The sequence below is a fragment of the Porites lutea genome, chromosome 7 (assembly GCF_958299795.1).
Source record: "Porites lutea chromosome 7, jaPorLute2.1, whole genome shotgun sequence".
NCBI lineage: Eukaryota > Metazoa > Cnidaria > Anthozoa > Scleractinia > Poritidae > Porites > Porites lutea.
The window spans coordinates 23530512-23551136 of record NC_133207.1 but is presented as its reverse complement, the minus strand read 5'-3'; the positions used below and the strand labels follow the sequence as shown (position 1 = coordinate 23551136).

At 38.2% G+C, this 20625-nt stretch overlaps 2 protein-coding genes across 3 annotated transcripts; one reads left to right on the top strand and one right to left on the bottom strand.

The window, feature by feature from the left end:
* On the top strand, nt 1–1424 carry LOC140942947 (uncharacterized). Its single transcript, XM_073391969.1, has one exon. The coding sequence runs from the start codon at nt 157–159 to the stop codon at nt 1021–1023; it is 867 nt and encodes a 288-aa protein (XP_073248070.1). The 5' UTR covers nt 1–156; the 3' UTR covers nt 1024–1424.
* Nucleotides 1425–2627: 1203 nt separating this feature from the next.
* LOC140943409 (sorting nexin-6-like) lies at nt 2628–20565 on the bottom strand. 2 transcript variants are annotated; one of them, XM_073392488.1, is made up of 15 exons: nt 20519–20565; nt 20387–20425; nt 20176–20280; nt 19968–20078; nt 16658–16724; nt 16284–16338; nt 14782–14905; nt 13904–13999; nt 13038–13093; nt 9823–9961; nt 8472–8681; nt 6515–6578; nt 5301–5350; nt 4761–4796; nt 2628–4105 (listed from the first exon to the last, which is right to left on the bottom strand). In XM_073392488.1, the coding sequence occupies exons 1-15, from the start codon at nt 20522–20524 to the stop codon at nt 4055–4057; spliced, it is 1209 nt and encodes a 402-aa protein (XP_073248589.1). In that variant the 5' UTR covers nt 20525–20565; the 3' UTR covers nt 2628–4054. The 2 variants fall into 2 exon arrangements, with proteins under 2 accessions (XP_073248589.1, XP_073248590.1); XM_073392489.1 differs by lacking the exon at nt 19968–20078.
* Between the last annotated feature and the right edge of the window lie 60 nt (nt 20566–20625).

The following is a 20625-nucleotide window of genomic DNA, read 5'->3' as shown; positions in this document are numbered from 1 at the left end:
CACACAGCTTTATTTACGGTGGTCTTATCGCCTATATATACATTTAACTCATGACAAGCGCAAGCTCTTGTTGTGTACGTTTCCCTTGAGGTTTACATAAAGCACAGTTAAGTCTTTTTTTATTGTTCGTGCACGAGTGCCTTTCTACAGTCGAGCATGAGATTTACGACGAAAGTATCATCCCAAGAAACGGCGACAATCTCTAAATCAAGCGCCTCAGAAGAAAAGTTTACATTTAAGGTGAAGAAATCAGAAGTCACGAACACAGAAGAAGAAGGGGCTTCAGGAGGAAAGCCCGTTAAAAAATCCAGTTCTCTTAACGTCAACCGTGAAGCAATAGAAGATTTCGCAGCTGTCCGCGAAAGAATCTACCCAGTACTTAAAGCGAGGTCTTGGGTTGACGTGACCAAGGATTTGTTGGCGAAAATAGACCCCAAGAGCAAAGCGGGAGTCATATATTCGCCCCTGAAGAACGTGCCTGGATCAGGCATTGGCTACACGCTCGCTATCATCGGAGAGGAGCCTGATTCGCTTAGCTATATCCTGACCAGCCACTTAGATGCTTGGAGCACTTCAGAGACCGTTCTTGAGGAAGTGGCTTTGAGAAATCTGGAGAAGAAATTCGAGGATCTAGGGACAAATCTTTGGGTGCAGAGCAAGACTGGCATTTACTACATAAACACTTGTCTAGGCTCTCTCTCTGCATCTGTTGTGTTGCTACCCCGGTTTATCGAGCCGTTGGACGTAGGGAGCGGAGACGCTGTTGTAGTGATCCCGTCCAGTGGCCTCTGCATGGTGGTCGGTTCAAAAGATGAAACGCGACTCTGTATCGTCGGAGAAATGTCCCTTTGTTATTCATGCGATCCGCACCACTTGAACACGAACCTTCGTCTGAACAAGGCAAGAATGGTGATGGCAAAGTACTCTCCGAAATCTTTCGCTGGCGAATATCCCGTTCCTTCGACGATGGAAGAAGTGGCTGGGCTTAAATTGAGGGTACAACCTATCAAAAAAAAGAAATAATTTCCTATGACAGACGAGAAATTATTATATTTCAATTTCCTTAATTATGTCAATGACAAAGTACACAGTATTGAATGAACAAATGCCAAACAAAGAGCTCCAGAAAATGACATTTTAATGCCAAACGGTCACGCATCATCTTTTGAGGCATGGAATAGTGTAACTTACTGTTCTAGAGGATAAATTTTGTGTAGTTTGATGAAGAACAAACAAAACCAGACTTTTTAGTGAAGAGGAAGTTTTAAAAGTTCTTTGTAAAGAGTTTTATAATAAGTTAAACAGTTTACAAAGTTAGAATGCTAGCTGTAGAAGGGCGTGAAGCATAGCAAAGTGCCTTTTACGTTGAAACCATTGTTTTGTAAATATTGTGGTCCCCTGTTGGACCTGTTGTATTATAATAACCTGCTGAGCTAAAGGAGACAGGGCAGAATTAAAAAAGAATTTAAATTGTCATTTGTGTGTATTTAATAATCAATCATTTGGCGTCCAATAAGAATGGAGAAGTTACCATCAAGATTGCTTGCATTCCGCCTTTTCGCTTAAAACATTCGTCGAGTTCAGTGTATCCCAGCCAGCGCGTTTTGCAAAAGAGACCTTTACACGAGATCCAACGACGCGACGGCATCGAGAACGTCGCTTAAAAAGTGAATTTGCGTTCTTTCAGTCTTTATAGCGGTTTTGCCAAATGTAGGCGGATCCTCCTGAAGCTGAATTTCAAGCGACCATATCTAAGCTCAAAAAGAGGAATAGAATTTCGTCGTTGCTTCTTTACGTCCTCCATAAAACGCGAAATTAGGCACTTTCACGTCGCAGTCGTGCATGAGAGGGAAAGAAATGCACAAACAAAGTGTGACGCACGTGCAAAGTTGTTGTTTTGCTTATTAAACCTATTGTTCTTTTGACGTTCTCGTTGCCGTCCGCGTCGTTGGATCCTAAAGTCCCTAATGTCTTACACGCGCGCTTTCCTGGTGGTGAAACGAAGAAAACCAACGGACTGCTACCAGACTAGGAATTACCTATCCCGTGTGGGGTGACTTGGGCCGGCGGGGTAGCTGAATCCTCTAAGGCAAAGTTTTGTGCCCTCTGAAAGCAGACACGAGTCTTTAATCAGTGTGTAATTGGGCGCGTTTTTTTATTCCATTCTTCTCTTGAGAACAATTGATCAGGCTCCGCTTGTTCAAAAGCTGGATAACGCTATCCACCGGCTAAATCACTTTCCAGTGGATAAGTATTTGGAAAACCAATTGCGTTATCCACTGGATAGAGATTTATACAGTGGATAGCTAGCTTTGTAAACCTTTTGAAAAACTGGGACAAGGTCTGAAATATGGTGGAGGAAATCAAATGTTTTGGTCTGGGCTGTTTCTCGAAAGGGGGAGACAGCTTGTTTCGATACCATTTAGCATCACTTAAAGTCAGTTCAAATTTAACCTTAGTTGCTTTTAACAAAAGGGTTGTATTACGCTTATTTCTAAGTGTTGAGGAAGTCTTTTTTAGGAAACTTGGTGTGATAATTCGAAAAGACCATAAAATTGAAAGCTACCGATTTGACCACGCCAAACGCTAACATACCAGAGTCTCACAAAACGAAACTGATCAAACAATGGTTTTAACGAGTTTATTTATCCTTACAAACAACTTTACCATTTTTCCATCCAAATCATACTACAAACCTAATACATCAGCTTATCATAGTGAATCCATAATTCTGCCGCTTTAGCTCCACTCCCTCCAACCCAGTCCACTCCACAAGGCGCAAAGCTTTTACAAGGAGGGGTAGGGAGGGGAATAGCGGTTGACAACAAGAGAGAAGAACGGGACAAAGAGGAAAACACCCAGTCAAGCCCTTGGAATGTGTAAATTTCATCAAAGTCATTTTCAGACCGGAAGTAGGTTTCCCGAGAGGTCCGCCAACTTTTATTCAGCGTTGTAAAGATAGTCGCCATTACCACATATATTCTACACTGTTTGCTTTGACACAGTGGCGCGTGTACTTTATGACGTTTCAAACACTCGATTAAAATAGGCGGACGTCCCAGCAATTTGACTTTGGATACAACCTCTAAAACTAACTCTAGTGAAACTCACATATCCCGGCCAACGCCCTAAGATTCCCTGTCTGTTTTGTTATTATTCTCTCTTGTTGACAACCATTCCCGCACTGGAGGAGTGAGTATCCTTTGCAGTCTCAATTATTACAGCTATCGTAAAACCTGTTTCGTGAAAGAAGTTCTTAAACGTATAACGCGATTTAGGAGGACTATGTTGTATAGAAAAACCGACCGCTACGATTGAAAGCTCCTTTCTAACAAAATTTATCTTTTGGCAAACAGGAATACTTTGAGAGATAGTTCCCTTTTCCTGCTTTTACCAATATAAACAGAATTTCATCGTGCCAATAGCTCCGCTACAAAGTACCACGATCTACCACGCCCTCGAAACCCAACTTTTACCTGGCGTTTTTTATTTGGCGGAAAGTGGCCACTGGTTTTTCAGTACAATGTTTCTTAACAGCAAAGCCTCTCTTCCGCTACCAGGGTAGCCTGCGTGGCAGACGTTCGAAAGGAAAGGGGAAGGGAATTAGGGCACGAGACCGCGCGCGAGGGAGGTGGCGCCCCCTCGCGCTCACGCGCGCCCAAATTCCCCCTTCCCCTTCCCCTTAATTTTAATTATCAGACAACGCGTTTAGAAAGCTAAAACTGTTACAAGTCATCCGCAAAATTAAATATAAGGAACCTGAAAACTTGGTCAGGGTATAACAATTCGTAAACCTACAATTCTGACAAAATAAGCTCTTACTATTTCACATAAAAATTAGAGCGACTGAAGCAGGGCAATGGATTGTTTACAGGACTCTTACGTAGTTGTAATGCTATGAATTTCGGTTACAACCAATATAAAAAATCATATTCTTCACATTTAACGAAAACTATTTTTGGATTGACGAAGAAATACAGCTTTTTGTTTTGGAATTTATTGCTACAAAGGAAATGGCTTAATGAGTAATTTTATTTTAATACGGGTGTGATAACTACAATTCTTTCAACTGTGCTAATGTCGTTTTCAATAGGTTGACATGTGCCTGTTGAGGAAAATGAAACGAGGTGAATAGTCATCAAGCAAATTTCTTGCAGCGCTAAGGAGGCTATATAGACAAAGAGTTCTGGGATATCGTGTGTCCTAGAAACGTTTTCTGATAGAACACGAACTTCAGTGATCAATAAGCAAGAGTAAACAGTTAGAGAAAATTACTGTTTGAAAATATCGAATAATGACAATGTTGAATCCCCAAGATAGTCTTCTGTGATAAAATCCTTTCCTTTCTTGGAAATGACGTCACCATGAGTATTTGACATTACAGGCCTAATCAGCCTCGGTAGACAACACCCTCCTCGGTGCCCATAATTCTTCAGATCATACTCAGCCTAATCCAATTATTGCTTAATGAACCCTTCAAGCCCAAATATCCACACAGAAATTCTCCAAACTGATCTCCATACATTTCTTTTAAGAATTAGTTGAAAGAATTTGATATTTTCTCTTTGTTGATCATTTTATTAACTCTAATAACCTTATCTCTTGACAAGGTATGGATATTGTAACGAGAAAATTGATGATGATCACTGTTGGGACTTAAAAGGGTTAACAAGAAAAATTGTTCTTCAAGAAACTAGTTCACTGCATATGGCCAAGTTCATTTTATTGCTTAGAAATCAGTTATCACTACTGATGTTTACCTTTGCATGTTTAAGTTCCAGCTCAGCTCTTTCAGTCTAAGGAAAAATGTATTGGGTAATAGCATTATAATATTATTTCACATTATAAAAATAATAATTATGTTATAATATCATTTAAAAAACAAATGAGTTTCAGGAATGATTCACCTTCAAAATTGATGCACTTTTGCCAAAGGCAAGTAACGCCCTAACCAATTCAAACTAATCCAAGGGAACGATCCAGAACATTTAAAAAGCGGCCAAGGCCTTGCATCCCTTCACCAAATCACCTATGTTCACTCCCACCACCACCACCACTGGAAAAATTGGTTCCTGGAGAAACTATTTACTGATTGCAGAACTCCGGTAGCATTTGCGTCCAGATATTTAGTCCCTGAAAGACTTATTTTATTCTTATCAAAATACAAGAAAACTAGAGAGCCTAAACTGGCCCCACCTGTTCATGAAACTGTCAATTTTAGTCTATTAAATCTGAGACAGGAATTGAAGTACCATGTTATCAACTCAATTTCCTGCTAAACTGCATTGTTTTCCTCTTACCAGGTTTTTCCTAAACTGCTGAACCCTTCTTGTCTTGAAGTCGGTCAATTCTGTCCCAAAACAAACAAAATTCTAACTCATTCATGTTACCGTATTTCCTGGAGTAAGCACCTAGGCACTTATTTAAAATTTCCACGAACAGGCGGAGGGGGGGAGGTGGTATTTATTGCAAGGAGGGTGCTTAACCGAAGGGGCGCTTATCAAGTTTTCCTTTCAATGAACTGTAATTTTATTTTAGCTAAGTCTGTTTAAAATAGAAAAACAAAAGCAAACAAAACAACATTATCAAAGTAAACATTAAATGTCTTTTGTTCAATAAACAGTGAATGGTACAGTCGACTCTCTCATAAGCGACCACCCTAGGAGCACGACAAAGAGGCTCTTACAAGAGGTGGTAAGGAAAAAAGCTCAAACAGAACTGATTAACACAGTAACATAAAGTTATTACCTAACAAGCTAAAACGTAAGCAAACAGACAACCGATAATAATATTTCACATCGAAAAGCGCTTGGAACTGTTGAAACTCTGTACATAACATTTTGCATCAATGTTACAATCCACCGTTTACCTACAGATCGTATAACAGCCATCATTTTTGCAAGTCAACTGCTATAATCTGTCAGCACGCTTGGTCAGCGCTTCTAAAAACTGAACTTTTATGACATTCGAGCAACTCATGTCGGCTGGTCGCTTACGAGTAACAGATAACAAAAAAATATGTCGAATTTCTGGTTTAAAAAGTGGTCGTGGTCACTTAAATAAGAAATTTAAGTGGTGGTCATTTACGAGAAACAGTATTTGACTGAGAAACAAAAAAGTTATTTTCGAAGTAGTCGTTAAAAGAAGTGGTCGCTATGAGAGAGTTGACTTTATCAATTATCTTATCATCCTAGAGATCATCCTCTTCAATGATTTGCAGATTGTCGCATTCCTTTTGTATCCCTGCTATTAAAGAAAGTGATGTGGAAGGCAGGGGGGAGGCGCTTAATTGATAACATGGCCTAAGTGATGGGCCCTTATTGGCGGGATGGCATTTATTAGAGAGCTGCAAGGGCGCTTATTCACAGAAAGTAGGGTCTTTAATAAGATAACAAATATTTTTAAACCCATCGGTAAAAATCTACCAGTGGTGTGTCCCCCTGTCTCTGGCTACAATTTGTGATACTTAAAGATTTAAATTACTTCAAAAACGAATTCAAAAGCACTTGCTTACCTTGTTTAGCTACTTCTGAAATGTGTTCAAATTTCTCACTAGCAGCTTGCTGAGCTGTTTCAGCCTAGAGGACAATGAGGATAAAAATGAGAGTCAAGTGAAGCAATATTGACAATGCATAAAAGCTACAAAGGCATGTTACTAGAATACAAACAAATACTACAGTTGAACGTCCATTAAGCGACCACCCTCGGAGTAACGACACGTGGTCCTTTTATGGAGGTTGGTGGCTCAACTGAGGTTTGTTGTAAATAAGCACAATCTTTAGCAGAAACATCACTTTATTTTGAAACAAACACGCAACAGGGTCAATATAACTTGTTCATGACCAATTGTCACCTCTCGGACTGTATTGTCCTTCATCATATTTTTAAAACAAAGCCATAACAAGTGTATTAACGCTTGGTTACCGCTTCACCCCTTTAAGTCCCAAGAGTGAACAACATCAAGTTTCTCCCAACTATATCAAGACATCATCAAGAAGAAAGGTTGGGAGAATTAACAAAATGGTGAACAAAGGAGAAGTTCTTTGATCTTTTATCAAGTTCTCTCAACTGATTCTATAAGGCAATGTATGGACTCTAGTGTGGAGAATTTGAGTTTAGATATTGGGGCTTAAAAGGATAATAACGGTGACAACAATAGGACTCAGTAGAATTCTCGTTGGGACACAGGCGTCCCAAGCTCACGTTACGAGTGTGTTATGTGAATTAACTTTCTTACAAGAGAGTCGGTGTCGCATTACAAGCAACCGTTGAGACTTTGTATGACAAATAAAATACTGAGGTCTGCAAACGCTTAATGTCATTTTTCTTACTTATTTTTCTATAAAATAAATAAAGGAGACTTACCTTTGATGTATTTCTGTGTTTTTTAGTGTGAATTCATCGATTTAATCGGGGGTTTTTTGCTAAGTCTTATGAAGAAAGTGATAGGGGTCAAACAAGTCTCCTTTATTTATCTTATGGAGAAATAAGTAAGAATAATGATATTATGCGTTCGCAGACCTCAGTATTTTATTTCTCATACAAAGTCTCAACAGTTGCTTGTAACCCAGACACCGACTCTCTTGTCAGAAAGTCAATTTACGTAACACACTCCCAACGTGAGCTTGGGACGCTTGTGGTTGGGATGGATACAGCCAATTAATAGAGGTGGCCCCATGACAGAGGTTTAATTTTCAACTCTTTTCTTCAATCATTTCAGGACCCTTAATAGAGAGTGGCTGTTTAATGCCGCAGGTTCAAATGTATGCACATTATGACTTTAGGCCAGGGACTAAATATAATGTCTTTTTCCCTTTAGCAACCATTTTATTAACTCTTATAACCTTTCTACTTGATTCTGTATTGATATTGTTATGAGAAAAGAGTGATCAGCATCACAATTCTCCTTGTAATAGCAGTACTTTGTAAAATAGAGAGATCATGAGAATTAAGGACGTGATCACACAAGATGTATTTGCTTGATATTTCATCAACTTCTCCCCACTACTTCTATAGTAAATGAATAGGGGCGACAAATGAGAATTTTAATTTTGATCTTAGGGTTTAAAGGGTTAAAGGATGCAGAAAGGAAAAGACAAGGTCAGAAGAGACATTTCGTTAATATACCCTGCACGGCAGGCGCTTGGGACGAATGGGCGTAAGAGAGGACGGGGCACGCGAGGGACACACGTGAGGGGAGAGTGTCTCCTTCACGCGCCCTGTTCTTTCTTGCGTCCATTACTTCGAAGCACCTGCTATGCAGGCTACGTTAATGGAGCAGAACGTGGAAAAAAGAGAGTCTGATATTTTCCAACACAAATAAGGTATAGATGACACAAAGACAAAATCAGGAAATCAAAATAGAATTTAAGGATCAGTAAGCAGAGAGATAAGATGCTTATCTTTCCCCATTAAAAACAGTGTGCAATTTGTCCTTTTGAAATTCAGTCAGCTAGCAGAGGTGTACTTACAGCAGCAACTTCCTTCCCTTTAGCTCGCGCCTTGTCCAGAGCTTTGTTAGCATTCTCATAGTCATGTAGACATCGAGCTCTACGATACAGCAGATTCTTAGCGGCATCTGTGTCTCGCACATAATATCTAAGGAGGTCTGAAATTTTCAGGTCTTGATCAGATGCAACGCGTCCTTCCAACTTGCGCGCTTTCTCAAAGTATTCAGCAACCTAGAAATCAAATGGGGCAAACTTTGAAAAATTGAAGGGACCACGATTTCTTTTCTAAACCATTTCTGGGACAGTCAACTGTTTACTTGAAATATGGACACCCTGGTATTGCAGATGTTGTGGTTCAATTTTAACCTTGGTTTAAATTCTATTTTCCTTTGTTTCAAACCAAGAGAGGATAAAGGGGACAGAGAAGGCATCCCCCATACACACCCTATTCCATAGGTAATTCGTCTCAAGTTATTTTTAAGACCACAGATCCCAAGAGGGATTAGACAACAGCCAATCACATAGTGCGAATGTGTTCCGCGTGGATGACCCACGCTCAGAGCCATGCGTCCTTCACGAATTGACGCGAACAAAAATATTTAATGGCGGAAGACGTGGAGAGCGATATTGCTATTTTGTTTTGTTGATGAAAACAACTACAGAGAGCTTTCTGCTAAAGCTGTGTCAGCGAAACGGCAATTAAAAAAGAATTGCCCTTCCTGGCTTGTTTCTAAGCATTGTTACGACTTTGATTCGAGCAAGGCTGAGAGTTCTAGCGAAGAAGATAAAAAGTCAGTGCAAGCGGGGAGGAAGCTGTAACCGAAATGGAGGCTATCAACTTAATGTAAGATTTGGTTCACTATTGGGCTGTTTCCAAATTATTTTTCTCTAAAATCACTTACCCTTTCCCTCAAAAGTCACATGAATGTGCTCTAAAGTTAACTGAATCGTGGAATACAGGTTTATTGTTTGATTTAATGTGAGCTTTGCTTTCAGCCCTGGCTAAATCTATATGATATTTATGATTTCTGTCATTGCCTTGTACTTTTGGTTAGATTTACACTTCTTAAGTTGCACATCAGTACCTTGAGTGGTAGAAAAGAAGAGCTTCAATATATTACTGAAACTCTTCTTTCTTTTCTTTGTGTTTAGGCCAACCTTGCAGTCTCATGACTGACATGAATATCTTCACCCATTTTTTTTTTCAAATATTTTTTGTTCTTGAATTGATGCTCATCTCAATGTGAGGTAAAATAAAATGTCAATGTATGCTACCCCTCTGATACAAAATAATGCTTACAGAGAAATGTCTTTTTCCCCACCATTATGTACTCCCACAGTATAGGTGAAAGAAATAAAACAACCAAAATACCTTATTTAGAAAACGATCTATGTCCATGTATTCGCTGGTTCCCATTTGTGAAATACAGGAAGAGATCCTGATAAATGAGTCTGCTGCACTTTTGTGGGTCTTTGTCATGCGATCAGCTTGACGGGTAGCATCCTTTAACCTAATAAATGAAGACCACAAAGGGTTAAGAGGCACCGTGGCTGAGTGGTTGGAACTCGTGCTGGAATTGCAATCCAGAGGCCTTAAGTTCAATTAATGGTTTAAATACGGTATTTATTTGATGAACCACCCTGGGTGCTTATTAAATTTTTGGACCTTGAGAGTGGGCGCTAATTCAAGGTGGGCTCTTATTCCAGGCTGGGCGCTTACTAAATTTTCACCATTTTCAGCAAGTGTAGTATGTTTATTTTGCAACAAAACAATGGTAATAAAGAAACGCGAAGATGTAACAAAGCAATGTTTCTGTAAACTACCCCTACTCTGAAGAAAACTCCGTCTTCAGGGAAGTCTCTTTATATTAGTACTTATTCAATTTCAATCTCACTGTCACCCAAGGGGTGGGGTGGGGGTGGGCGCTTATTCAAATAAATACAGTAACCGGTCCTCACTGCTTACAAGACACTGTTGATTTAAGGTGACTCGACCCAGTTTTTTTGCGGGGGTACCATCCTACTTTGAAGCTCTCTGGTATCCCCGCCTTTACTTTTATCGTAAGTCTAACACATAGAATGGATAACATATAGATCAATCTACAATATAACATAAAATTTTTGGCGATCGGAGTAAATGTCACGTGGTTATAATGCCACGCCCCTTTGAGGTCTGAGTCGAAAATCTGCTGTTGCCGGCATTTTTTCGTGAAAATCTCTCGACTACACATAGTGCGCATTAGTGCCTTGCGCTGAACAGAGTTTCACCAAAATCGCAAAGACCCAATTCGAGAAATTCAGCGGTTTCCAAATTTAGGTCATAATTTATGCGAAAATGATAAGCAAACTTTACACGGATTATATCTAATAAACTATGAGATTCATCTCTGTATTTTGGGCATTCTTATAACAGATGGGTCCTTGACAGTCAGCAAAACGCTTTAGGGCCTTGTAAATGCGCGCGATTTCGAGCAAAGCAAACATTTAGAAATTATAGTTTTCGCTATTTGTTGACGTTTGTCAGCGTTTAAGAGTCAATCTCACGAAAAAAGCATTTTCTTAAAAATTCGTAGTTTTTTTTCCTTCAAATTTTTTCAGGGCCACAATTGATTAACTAACTACCCGGACTCTGAATTTCATGGTCATTGAAAAACTGTGACATTACCTTCTATAAGCCCAAACTTGAGTAAACATTGAAGACTTTTAGCGTTTTGGCTGAGTTTGTGCTTTGGGAGTTGTCTATTGTTTCTAGTCTGTCATTATACAGCATTCTTGTCCAGCACGCGTGCAATGACCGCGCTTGGCTGACTTCCGAATATGATAATTTTGGTAAAGTGAGACAGGCTATCGCGTGATACATAGAGGTTTAACTCACCATTTTTAATCAATTCTCGTGCTTCTTGTGCCTTTGCAAAAAAATCAAGAAGTGCTACACACTAAATCTACTTACTATTAAAAAAATATCATTTTTTCATAGGTTTAATGCAAGCCACGGGAATCCCTTCTATTTTCTTATACTAAATTATCATATCTCGATGAGCATCCGGAAGTCAGCCAAGCGTGGTCATTGCACGCGTGCTGGACAAGAATGCTGTATAATGACAGACTAGAAACAATAGGCAACTCCCAAAGCACAAACTCAGCCAAAACGCTAAAAATCTTCAATGTTTACTCAAGTTTGGGCTTAAAGAAGGCAATGTCACAGTTTTTCAATGACCATGAAATTCAGAGTCCGGGTAGTTAGTTAATCAATTGTGGCCCTGAAAAAATTTGAAGGAAAAAAAACTATGAATTTTTAAGAAAATGCTTTTTCCGTGAGATTGACTCTTAAACGCTGACAAACGTCAACAAATAGCGAAAACTATAATTTCTATATGTTTGCTTTGCTGGAAATCGCGCGCATTTACAAGGCCCTAAAGCGTTTTGCTGACTGTCAAGGACCCATCTGTTATAAGAATGCCCAAAATACAGAGATGAATCTCATAGTTTATTAGATATAATCCGTGTAAAGTTTGCTTATCATTTTCGCATAAATTATGACCTAAATTTGGAAACCGCTGAATTTCTCGAATTGGGTCTTTGCGATTTTGGTGAAACTCTGTTCAGCGCAAGGCACTAATGTGCACTATGTGTAGCCGAGAGATTTTCACGAAAAAATGCTGGCAACAGCAGATTTTCGACTCAGACCTCAAAGGGGCGTGGCATTATAACCACGTGACATTTACTCCGATCGCCAAAAATTTTATGTTATATTGTTGATTGATCTATATGTTATCCATTCTATGTGTTAGACTTACGATAAAAGTAAAGGCGGGGATACCAGAGAGCTTCAAAGTAGGATGGTACCCCCTAAAAAAAACTGGGTCGAGTCACCTTAAAGGTGTTACAGTATGTCACCAAGGTATTGACTTTTCAGGTCAATTCATGAGGAAGTCATTGTTTAGTGCCTTTACCCTTTGTTCCTGTACAGTTTTAAAAAGATATCAAGCAATTTTTATCAGGGAGCACTAACCTTAAAAATATTTTCAGTGATTTTCGCAGGCATAGCATTAAAACTTGAAAAAGTTGTCCCAACTTCAGCGTGCAAAGAAAGTTGTGTCTGATAGGCCGGGCTAGTGGATTTTGCTATCGGGGTAGTGATTTTTTTCTTAACTTGCCCAACGGGCAAATGCTTTTTGGGGAAATTCAAATTACAGAAGGATTGTAATCAATCCTGCTAATCAAAAGGGTCTAGGGGCTAGTTGAAATGACTTGTGGGCTAGTACGTGCTAGCTACAGCTTGCCAGAATGGCAGGCTGTAAAACTGACTTTCTTTGCACCCGGCAACTTTCACAAAATTAATTTCAATACAATCCATCCTTGCTATTCATAGCAACAGATGACAGGAAACGGTTTCAATGCCTACATATAGTCTTACGTAACAAAACTGGACTGTTATGTTTTGTAATCCAACTGATGCAAAGCCACATTTTAGCTTTTCAAAAAGATAGCAAATACTGTTACATAGCCCCTTTAACGGAATTCAAAACTACAACAAAAACATAACAAAAGTAAACTTGATAGCTTCAACTCTCAGGTAAAACTTACTTCATGTTGTATTCAACTAAAAACTTCTTCTCATTCTCAAAAAACTCATCATGGTCCTGAAAAAATAGTAATATAGTTACACCCTGTAATTATTATTAATACACAAAAGCAAATGATGCAATAATTGCATCATTTGCTAAATGTACAATTGGCTAATTTAAAAAACATTAAACAAACTTGAGAAGTAAAGTTCTTGATAATCTGAAAGTTTGGATCTAATAACATACACAGTCAAACCTTTAACTATATAAACAGACAAATAATTATTTAAAGGTTATCTTTAATAATAAATATAATTACAAATAATTTTTCCACCAGCAAATAGTTAAGGAACTTTCTCTTTTTCCGAATAATTTTATTATACAATCGCTCGAGCATTTTTCTTTTTATATATTATAGAATTGAGTTCAGTCTGTGGTTTAGCAACTGGATACAAACAACTTAATTTATTGATGTTTTGACAATTAATAATAATGCAATTTCTTACGGCATCATCCCACGCGAGCTCATAAGTCACCAATAGATGTTTATGGTGAAGACACAGAACTAGTTCAAAACAATGATATCAAAATACTGCTGGGATGTCTTTGTCTTTTTTAAATAAAGCAAAAATACTTTTTAGTTACTTTCGATTACTTTTTGAAAAATCGCAATTACCACAAAGAAGCTGCAGTAAAACTACATGCAAGCTAAAAAAATCTGTCTCATATTTTGAACCTCTGGAAAAGGAAATAATTTAACCTCAATGTCATGCTCATAGAGAATAAGATCATTGTCATACCTTTTGCCTTTAAATGCACGGTATCACATCAATATGTTAACAATCTTTAATTACCCGGGTATACATAAGTTAACTCAAGATTTACCTTTTGTCCAGATATTAGGACTTCATCCACACCCTTAGCAAGACCTTTAAAGAGCCCTCCAAGCTTTTCCTTCTTGTTTTTGCCCCGTACATTGAGCTTGAGTAAGAGATATAGTTAAAATAATGACCATACATGTCACAAAAGTCATGCATACTTCAACAGGGCTGCCATTAGTGGCCAGCAACTTCAGTAAAATCTACAAGCTAACGGTTCAGTTTTAAAATGAGCACAACAAATATCTTTTTATCTTTTGAGGATTTGTCCAAATACTGTATTAGCTACTTTTCCTACTTGAGGCCAGCTTTTTAGAACCTTAATGACAGCCCAGAAAGTTCACCAACTTCATTGACTCTTAGTCAATCAAACCTCTGTTCAGAAAGATCCTCTTGCTTCTAATCTTCTTCCAAAGCCTTCAGTACTGACTTACTCGCACATGTTTTAAAAAGCAAATCATCACAGAGAAAAAAAACATTTGTCCGTGTACAAAATATGCTTGGTAATGGCACAATTTCTCTAGCAGATACCTCAAACAAAATGAAATACAGCAGATTTCCTTAAACTTTGCCTTGCATTTTACAGGATGTTTTTTCATGGCAGAAAGCTCCATGATGATAATAAAGCTACACATGCTGTCAAAGTTTTTGTCACAGGCAATTTGTCAAATTCGGGGTAAATTTTATGTGCATGTTCACCTACAACGAGCTAATAAACCACAATAAAATTCAAGACTAGAGCGTCAGTTGAAGGTAACTAATTTTATAAGAAGAGCAGTTTAATAAAAGTTTAAAGAAGCCTTAACTGAGTTGGGCAGCTACCTATGTTTTTCTCGGAGAAATTTTCTGCCCTGTACTTAATGCTACACAATGAAAGGTACATACCTCTCCTTTAAATTCCAAAAAGACATTAAAATTACTGTCCTTTCGCAGGGTAGGATGAGCAGCTAAGCGTGTCAAGAAGACTTCATGCATGGCTACAGTTTTCTTAAAAGTAGCAAGATACTCCCTGAAAGAAAGAATGGTTATTGATCATAATATAATAATAACAATAATTTATAAATTTGCTACAGCGCCAAAAGCGCTTTACATTGTCTACATACTAGTTAAAATTTACAAGATGAATCTATGATAGGTAAAAAAAATAAAAAGGTTTAAAAAAATGTAAACATTCTAATAAAAAAACTAAATAAACAAAAACAAAATTTAAAATATTTTAATTCAATGTAAAAGCTAACTAAAAAGATATGTCTTGACATGTCTCTTAAAAGCGCCCAATGATTCAATATCACAGATATGCATGGGAAAGCTGTTCCACACAGTAGGGGCAGCAACAGAAAACGATCTTGCACCTAAAGTTGCATGCATGCACTCCTTAGGACTTCCTAAAACAATAGAGCAATGCAATCGCAATGAATATGCAGAAGGGGACCTAACGCTACAATAAAATATTGTAGCTAGGTGACATGCCATGTATGGCCTTAAAAGTAATAATAAACTTTTTATTGAAATTTATTAAAATTTTAAAGTAGATATACAATAAAACACTGGCAAACAATGAAGCTCATAGAGAACTGGCAAGATATTATATGATGTTTACACTCACGTGGATAAGAGAGAAAGAGCTAGAGCTAGTGACTGAAAACAAAGAAGACAAATTTCATAGGAAGAAGAACATGAAAATTCAAAGCAGTGGTGAGAAAATGAGAAATGCTGGCGGCCAGCAGGGAGCATTCAGCAAGGAGCAGCCAGCAAGGTGTAAATGAGGGCCAGTGAAACATAAAAGCAAACATGAACACAGGAAACAAAATATTGGGTAAGCACATGAGGCAATTCCTCCATAAAAATAATGTGTAACTAGGAATGTTTTAGTTGTACAAAACAGCGTTGTAGTCGTGCAAAACAATGGCAAAGAAAGACAAAAATGCGTGCTGCACGTGCAAATTTGTTTTTTTGCTAATTAGATCTATTGATCTTGATGCCATTTTCATTGCTGTTCCCGTTTAACATTACACAATGCAATTCTTTTTGTTTATAAGTATCATTAACCAGAGCTTCACTTTTAGCCCTGGGTAAATCTAAGTATTATCATACTCATCCTGGTTACTCATGGTTACTTGTGGTTCTTCATGGTAATTTCTAACAAACAGCAATATTAGTGATTATAACTGCTTTGTTGCCCAGAAAACTATTTTGTTTTTCTGTCCTTTTTACTTTGTTCGTTGTTTCGATAAAGGAAAGAATAAGAATTTGTGCTTGGCACGCCACATTGCAAGATGTCAAGGTATGTTAAGCAGGCACTGAAAATAACAAAATCGCCATATTCTAACTGTTTTAAAACAGGCATGATGACATCAATCATAACAAATAAAAAATATCACTCTTACGCTTCTAGTTCTTGCTTCATTTTCTGGAACTCCTCTTTTGTCATGGTATTTTCACCTGAAATAAACAAAACACATGGTCAGGGTTGTCAGAAAGTTTGAAGTAGACAGCTGAGTTATCAAAGTAAGTGGCCAGTCCAGGGATATTTAATTTAAAAAACACCATCCATAAAAAAATTCTAAGCAGAGGAGCCGGCCGATATTAACCAAGCAGGCGGTGATTTTCGCCAGCAGCCGACTACTTTTGACAACCCTGATGGTGAATAACTAAACTGATTCTGAGTTAATCAGTCACTTTTCCTAATTTAACACTAACAGCTACCTAAACATGGTGCTCATCTTGAAATATAAAAGCTCAAAACAAATGGTACAGGTACCTTCTCCAAGTTTTTGAAGCTTTTCTCGAGACACATCAAAATCTGGTCTGGGTGGAGCTGGGGGAATCTACAGAATGAACAAGTCAAGACTTGTAAAAAACATTGAGGTAGATATGCAAATCCAGTAAAATAAAAAGTAAGTACATGTCTAGAACATTTAAACTATCAATATTCACGACTGCTTGGTTCTTAGCTAATCATAAGATTGCACTTATCAGGGAACTTATCTATCTTATCTATCCGTTCCTTACTAAGGGTAGTCTGGGCCACAGATGGAACAAAACTTCAGGTTAAGTCCATCTGCGAAACAGCCCTGCATTCCTCATTCTGGGCTCCCCTTGAACCTGTGTACCAGGATTTGAGTACACGCCATGATTGGCCTGTTAATTTGCCAATCAGGTTGAATGCATTTCCAGTAATTCACTAAGTCTTCTCGGGGCCCAGAACAAGGAGATCCAAGCTGCTTTGCAGATGTTACTAATCAGGGTTAGATTACATCCATGACGCAGGCCAGACTAAGGAAGGTAGCATGGCTGACTGGTTAGAGTGCTTGCAATCAAGAAGCACTGAGTAATTAAAGTCCTGCCCTGACTGCTAACTAGATTTGTTCTCGGTAAACTTTAGACCTAGGTCACGCTTGTAAATAGTCAACTATTTTGCCTCCAGTCAGTTGGGATTCTCTGACTTAATAATGTTTTTTCCAATATTATTTGTTTCATTATCCTGAAAAGCCCCTTACAGGGAGAGGATTACGTATTATCATTATTCATTCAAAATATTTCCCCGTTATCCATCAAGGCCATATAACACCCTCCTTGATCTCCATAATTCTTCATACAATATTCAGCCTCATTCATTAATTGTTAAATAAGTAATGGTAACAAGACTTAGTGGAGTCCAATTCGGTCTGTAATCATACGAGTGATTAACAAAATCGGACGACCGCGTATGATTTCAGACCGAATTGGACTCCACTCATTCCTGTTACCAATATTTATTAATCATAACTTTAGCAAAATTTTGTGATACGTAAGGTTCTTTTTTTAAATCAAAACAAAAAAAATGGTAAGATTTTTTTTGCTAGCAGTAAAAACAACCCATTTAAGCACGCGCAACATGACGCGTAGTGTCCTATTAAGGCTGAAATCAGGGCAGTTGATAGCCAGTCAGATTTTAGAACTTTGTTGTAGTTATGATTATGATAATAATCATAACTATAATAAAATTCTCAAATCTGATTGGCTATCAACTGCCCTGATTTCAGCGGTAATTGGACAGTTTGATAGGACAGTACCCGTCATGCCTAAGTAATTGGACAGTACGCGCCATCACTCACGCGCTCAAATGGCTTTTTTTTTCACTGCTAGCAAAACAAAATTTCGAATTTCTTGTGTTTTGATTTAAAAAATAGCCTATTATATCACAAATTTTGTTAAAGTTATGATTAATTGGTAACAGAACTTGGTGTCGTCCAATTCGGTCTGTAATCATACTCGTGATTAAACATATCGGACTCCCGCTACGCAGTCGTTCAATTTTGTTAATCACTTGTATGATTACAGACCGAATTGGACTCCACTCACTCCTGTTACCATTACTAATAAGCAATTATTGGATGAGGTTTTTGTGATATCCTGAATAATCAAGGTCGTGGTAAGTGTCATCAGCCGAGCTGAAGCTGAGGCTGATAACACTCACCAAGACCTTGATTATTCAGGATATCACTAAGACCATACCTAATAATTGTTTTATTATACATTGTTTTGCAGAAAATAACGACAAACGCACCGTCACAAGGAACCTGAATTGATATTGGTATTGGAAATCATGCATTGCGCGCATAACCTACAGAATAGTCATTTATCTGCTAGCAGATAACTAACTAATCTGTAGGTTGCACTGATTTCCAAAATTAGCTGTATGAGGGGGACATTGGGGGGTACCCAATACCGTAATACCGTAAGAAAAAATGGCAAATACCGAAATACCGCGTCGAAAATTGTCCAAATACCGATACCGCATATTTTAATCATATTTATAATCGTTTCCGCATACTTATGGTTGCTTCCATCTAGTACGTTTACTTATCTCAGGCATTTATGCACCAGATGTGCATGTTTTTTTTTAAATATTTTGGTAGTTAGCAAAATTTTCGCAAATTTTCACGGAAAAGTAAACTACATTTGTTCAACCTTTTGGTAGGTGGACCCAACAGCTAATTAACTCCAATAAAAATAACTCTTGAAAGCGCGAAAAACAAGCCAATCCAAACCCTTTCCACGCACGTCTAGTGCGAGTTTTGATAAGTGACTGACCCTTAGAAAACTTATTGGGGGGGGGGGGGGCGAAGTACAAAAAAAAATATTCGCGCAAGGGAAAATTAAATGAAAAAAAATTCATACAAGGATTTTGATAACGAAAAAAAATTCCTGCGCCTCGAAAATTCTGTCTCGACTGCCTCACACGCCGCGCCGGTAAGAGGCAAACTTACCAAATTTTAATTCTCGAAACCCGACATCTATACTTATTCTTGTTGCGATAATGTTAGCCTCCTTCGCCCTCTTCCAAGAAACTGCCACACAGTCAATGATAACCACGCCGCCTTCAACCTCAGCGATCTCAGCCATTGTGAGAAAACGTGTAAGACCTCGAATTACCACCGGCTCAAGTACACAGATCGAAAAGCCTGGTAAGGTGACTTGAGATGACTCATTATCATTGGATGCAGCAACAATCACATTGTATATTATCGACCATTAACTGTCACAAAATGACCCACAAATGGTGTAATCATTTACTGTTATGTCTCAAGACTTCTGAATTTTAACTTTTATTGACCTTTATGTCCTACTGTGTTTTGTTTTGCGTATTGTATCGAAATGAAAGCGCAAATAAACGGTACCGTTATACCGTGAACAATCTTATTTCACCGAATACCGTCAACCAAAATGATGAAAAACCGCATACCGCAGAACTAGATGATACCGCAATACCGCACTTTAAAATGAAAATTACCGAAATACCGCATGAAAAAAAGCCCAATACCGCAATACCGTAAACCCCCATGTCCCCCTCCTGTATGCTCTTAGCCAATGAGGAGACAGATAGTGAGTACAATGTATAATAATTATCGTTATTCTTTACAGACAGGATATTTAAGAAAGTTCTTGAGGCAAAGTCAGGTTACACCATCAAAAATGTATATGACTACATACAGTGTATTAACAAAGGTTTATGACTCTAGTTGTTTTAATGCAAACTTAACTTACTTTGATTAATATAATTAGTCCATGTTAAAGATTTTACTTACAATGATTCCAGCATATTCCTCATTTTCCACATACCGGTCGTGGAGCCAGACAAACTCCTCGTGTTCCCTGACTACGGAAAATTCGCTTTCCTTAAAGCTCCGAAGAGTTGTCTACAAATGAGCGAGCATCGCGATCAGACAAACTAACCAATGAGCAACAGGGAACTACATCATGAATCATGTGTAATATTAGATTTATTGCTCTTACTTTAGTGTGAACAGTGAATTTCACCCTGTCCCTTTCGCTTAATGCATCGGAGATATCCACCATAAGCGAGGTATCGGTGTTTAAATCCACTGATTGGGTACGCGTCTGAAATCGAAAGGCAAACAGTCAGATCAATCACAACAAAATTATCCTCCGTCCATCCCCACAAGGGCACAGACTGAAGATCAAAAGTGCCCATTCAACTACTCACTTTCTCATCTTCCAACATGTCTGCGGTGTCCGTCGCGTCCTGAAAAGAGTATTAAACAAACAAAAACGTTATTTTTCGTGAACTGATTAAAAATTCCGCAATTTTCAGCTGTTCTGTCGCTAATCAACTCACCATCATGGTTGGCACCTTGAGCTCCGCTTGTTGAACCTCTGCGTCACGTGATTGAACTGGGTGACAAAGACCCCTCTCCTTACCCTATATAGGTCAGTTAAGTTGTT

Coding starts and splice junctions, on each gene's coding strand:
- LOC140942947 (XM_073391969.1), top strand. CDS start 157: ATGAGATTTACGACGAAAGTATCATCCCAAGAAACGGCGACAATCTCT.
- LOC140943409 (XM_073392488.1), bottom strand. Junction 20,079..20,175: donor AATTCACTGTTCACACTAAA/GTAAGAGCAATA, acceptor GCTCATTTGTAG/ACAACTCTTCGGAGCTTTAA. Junction 16,725..19,967: donor AGGAATATGCTGGAATCATT/GTAAGTAAAATC, acceptor TTCATTCTGTAG/ATTCCCCCAGCTCCACCCAG.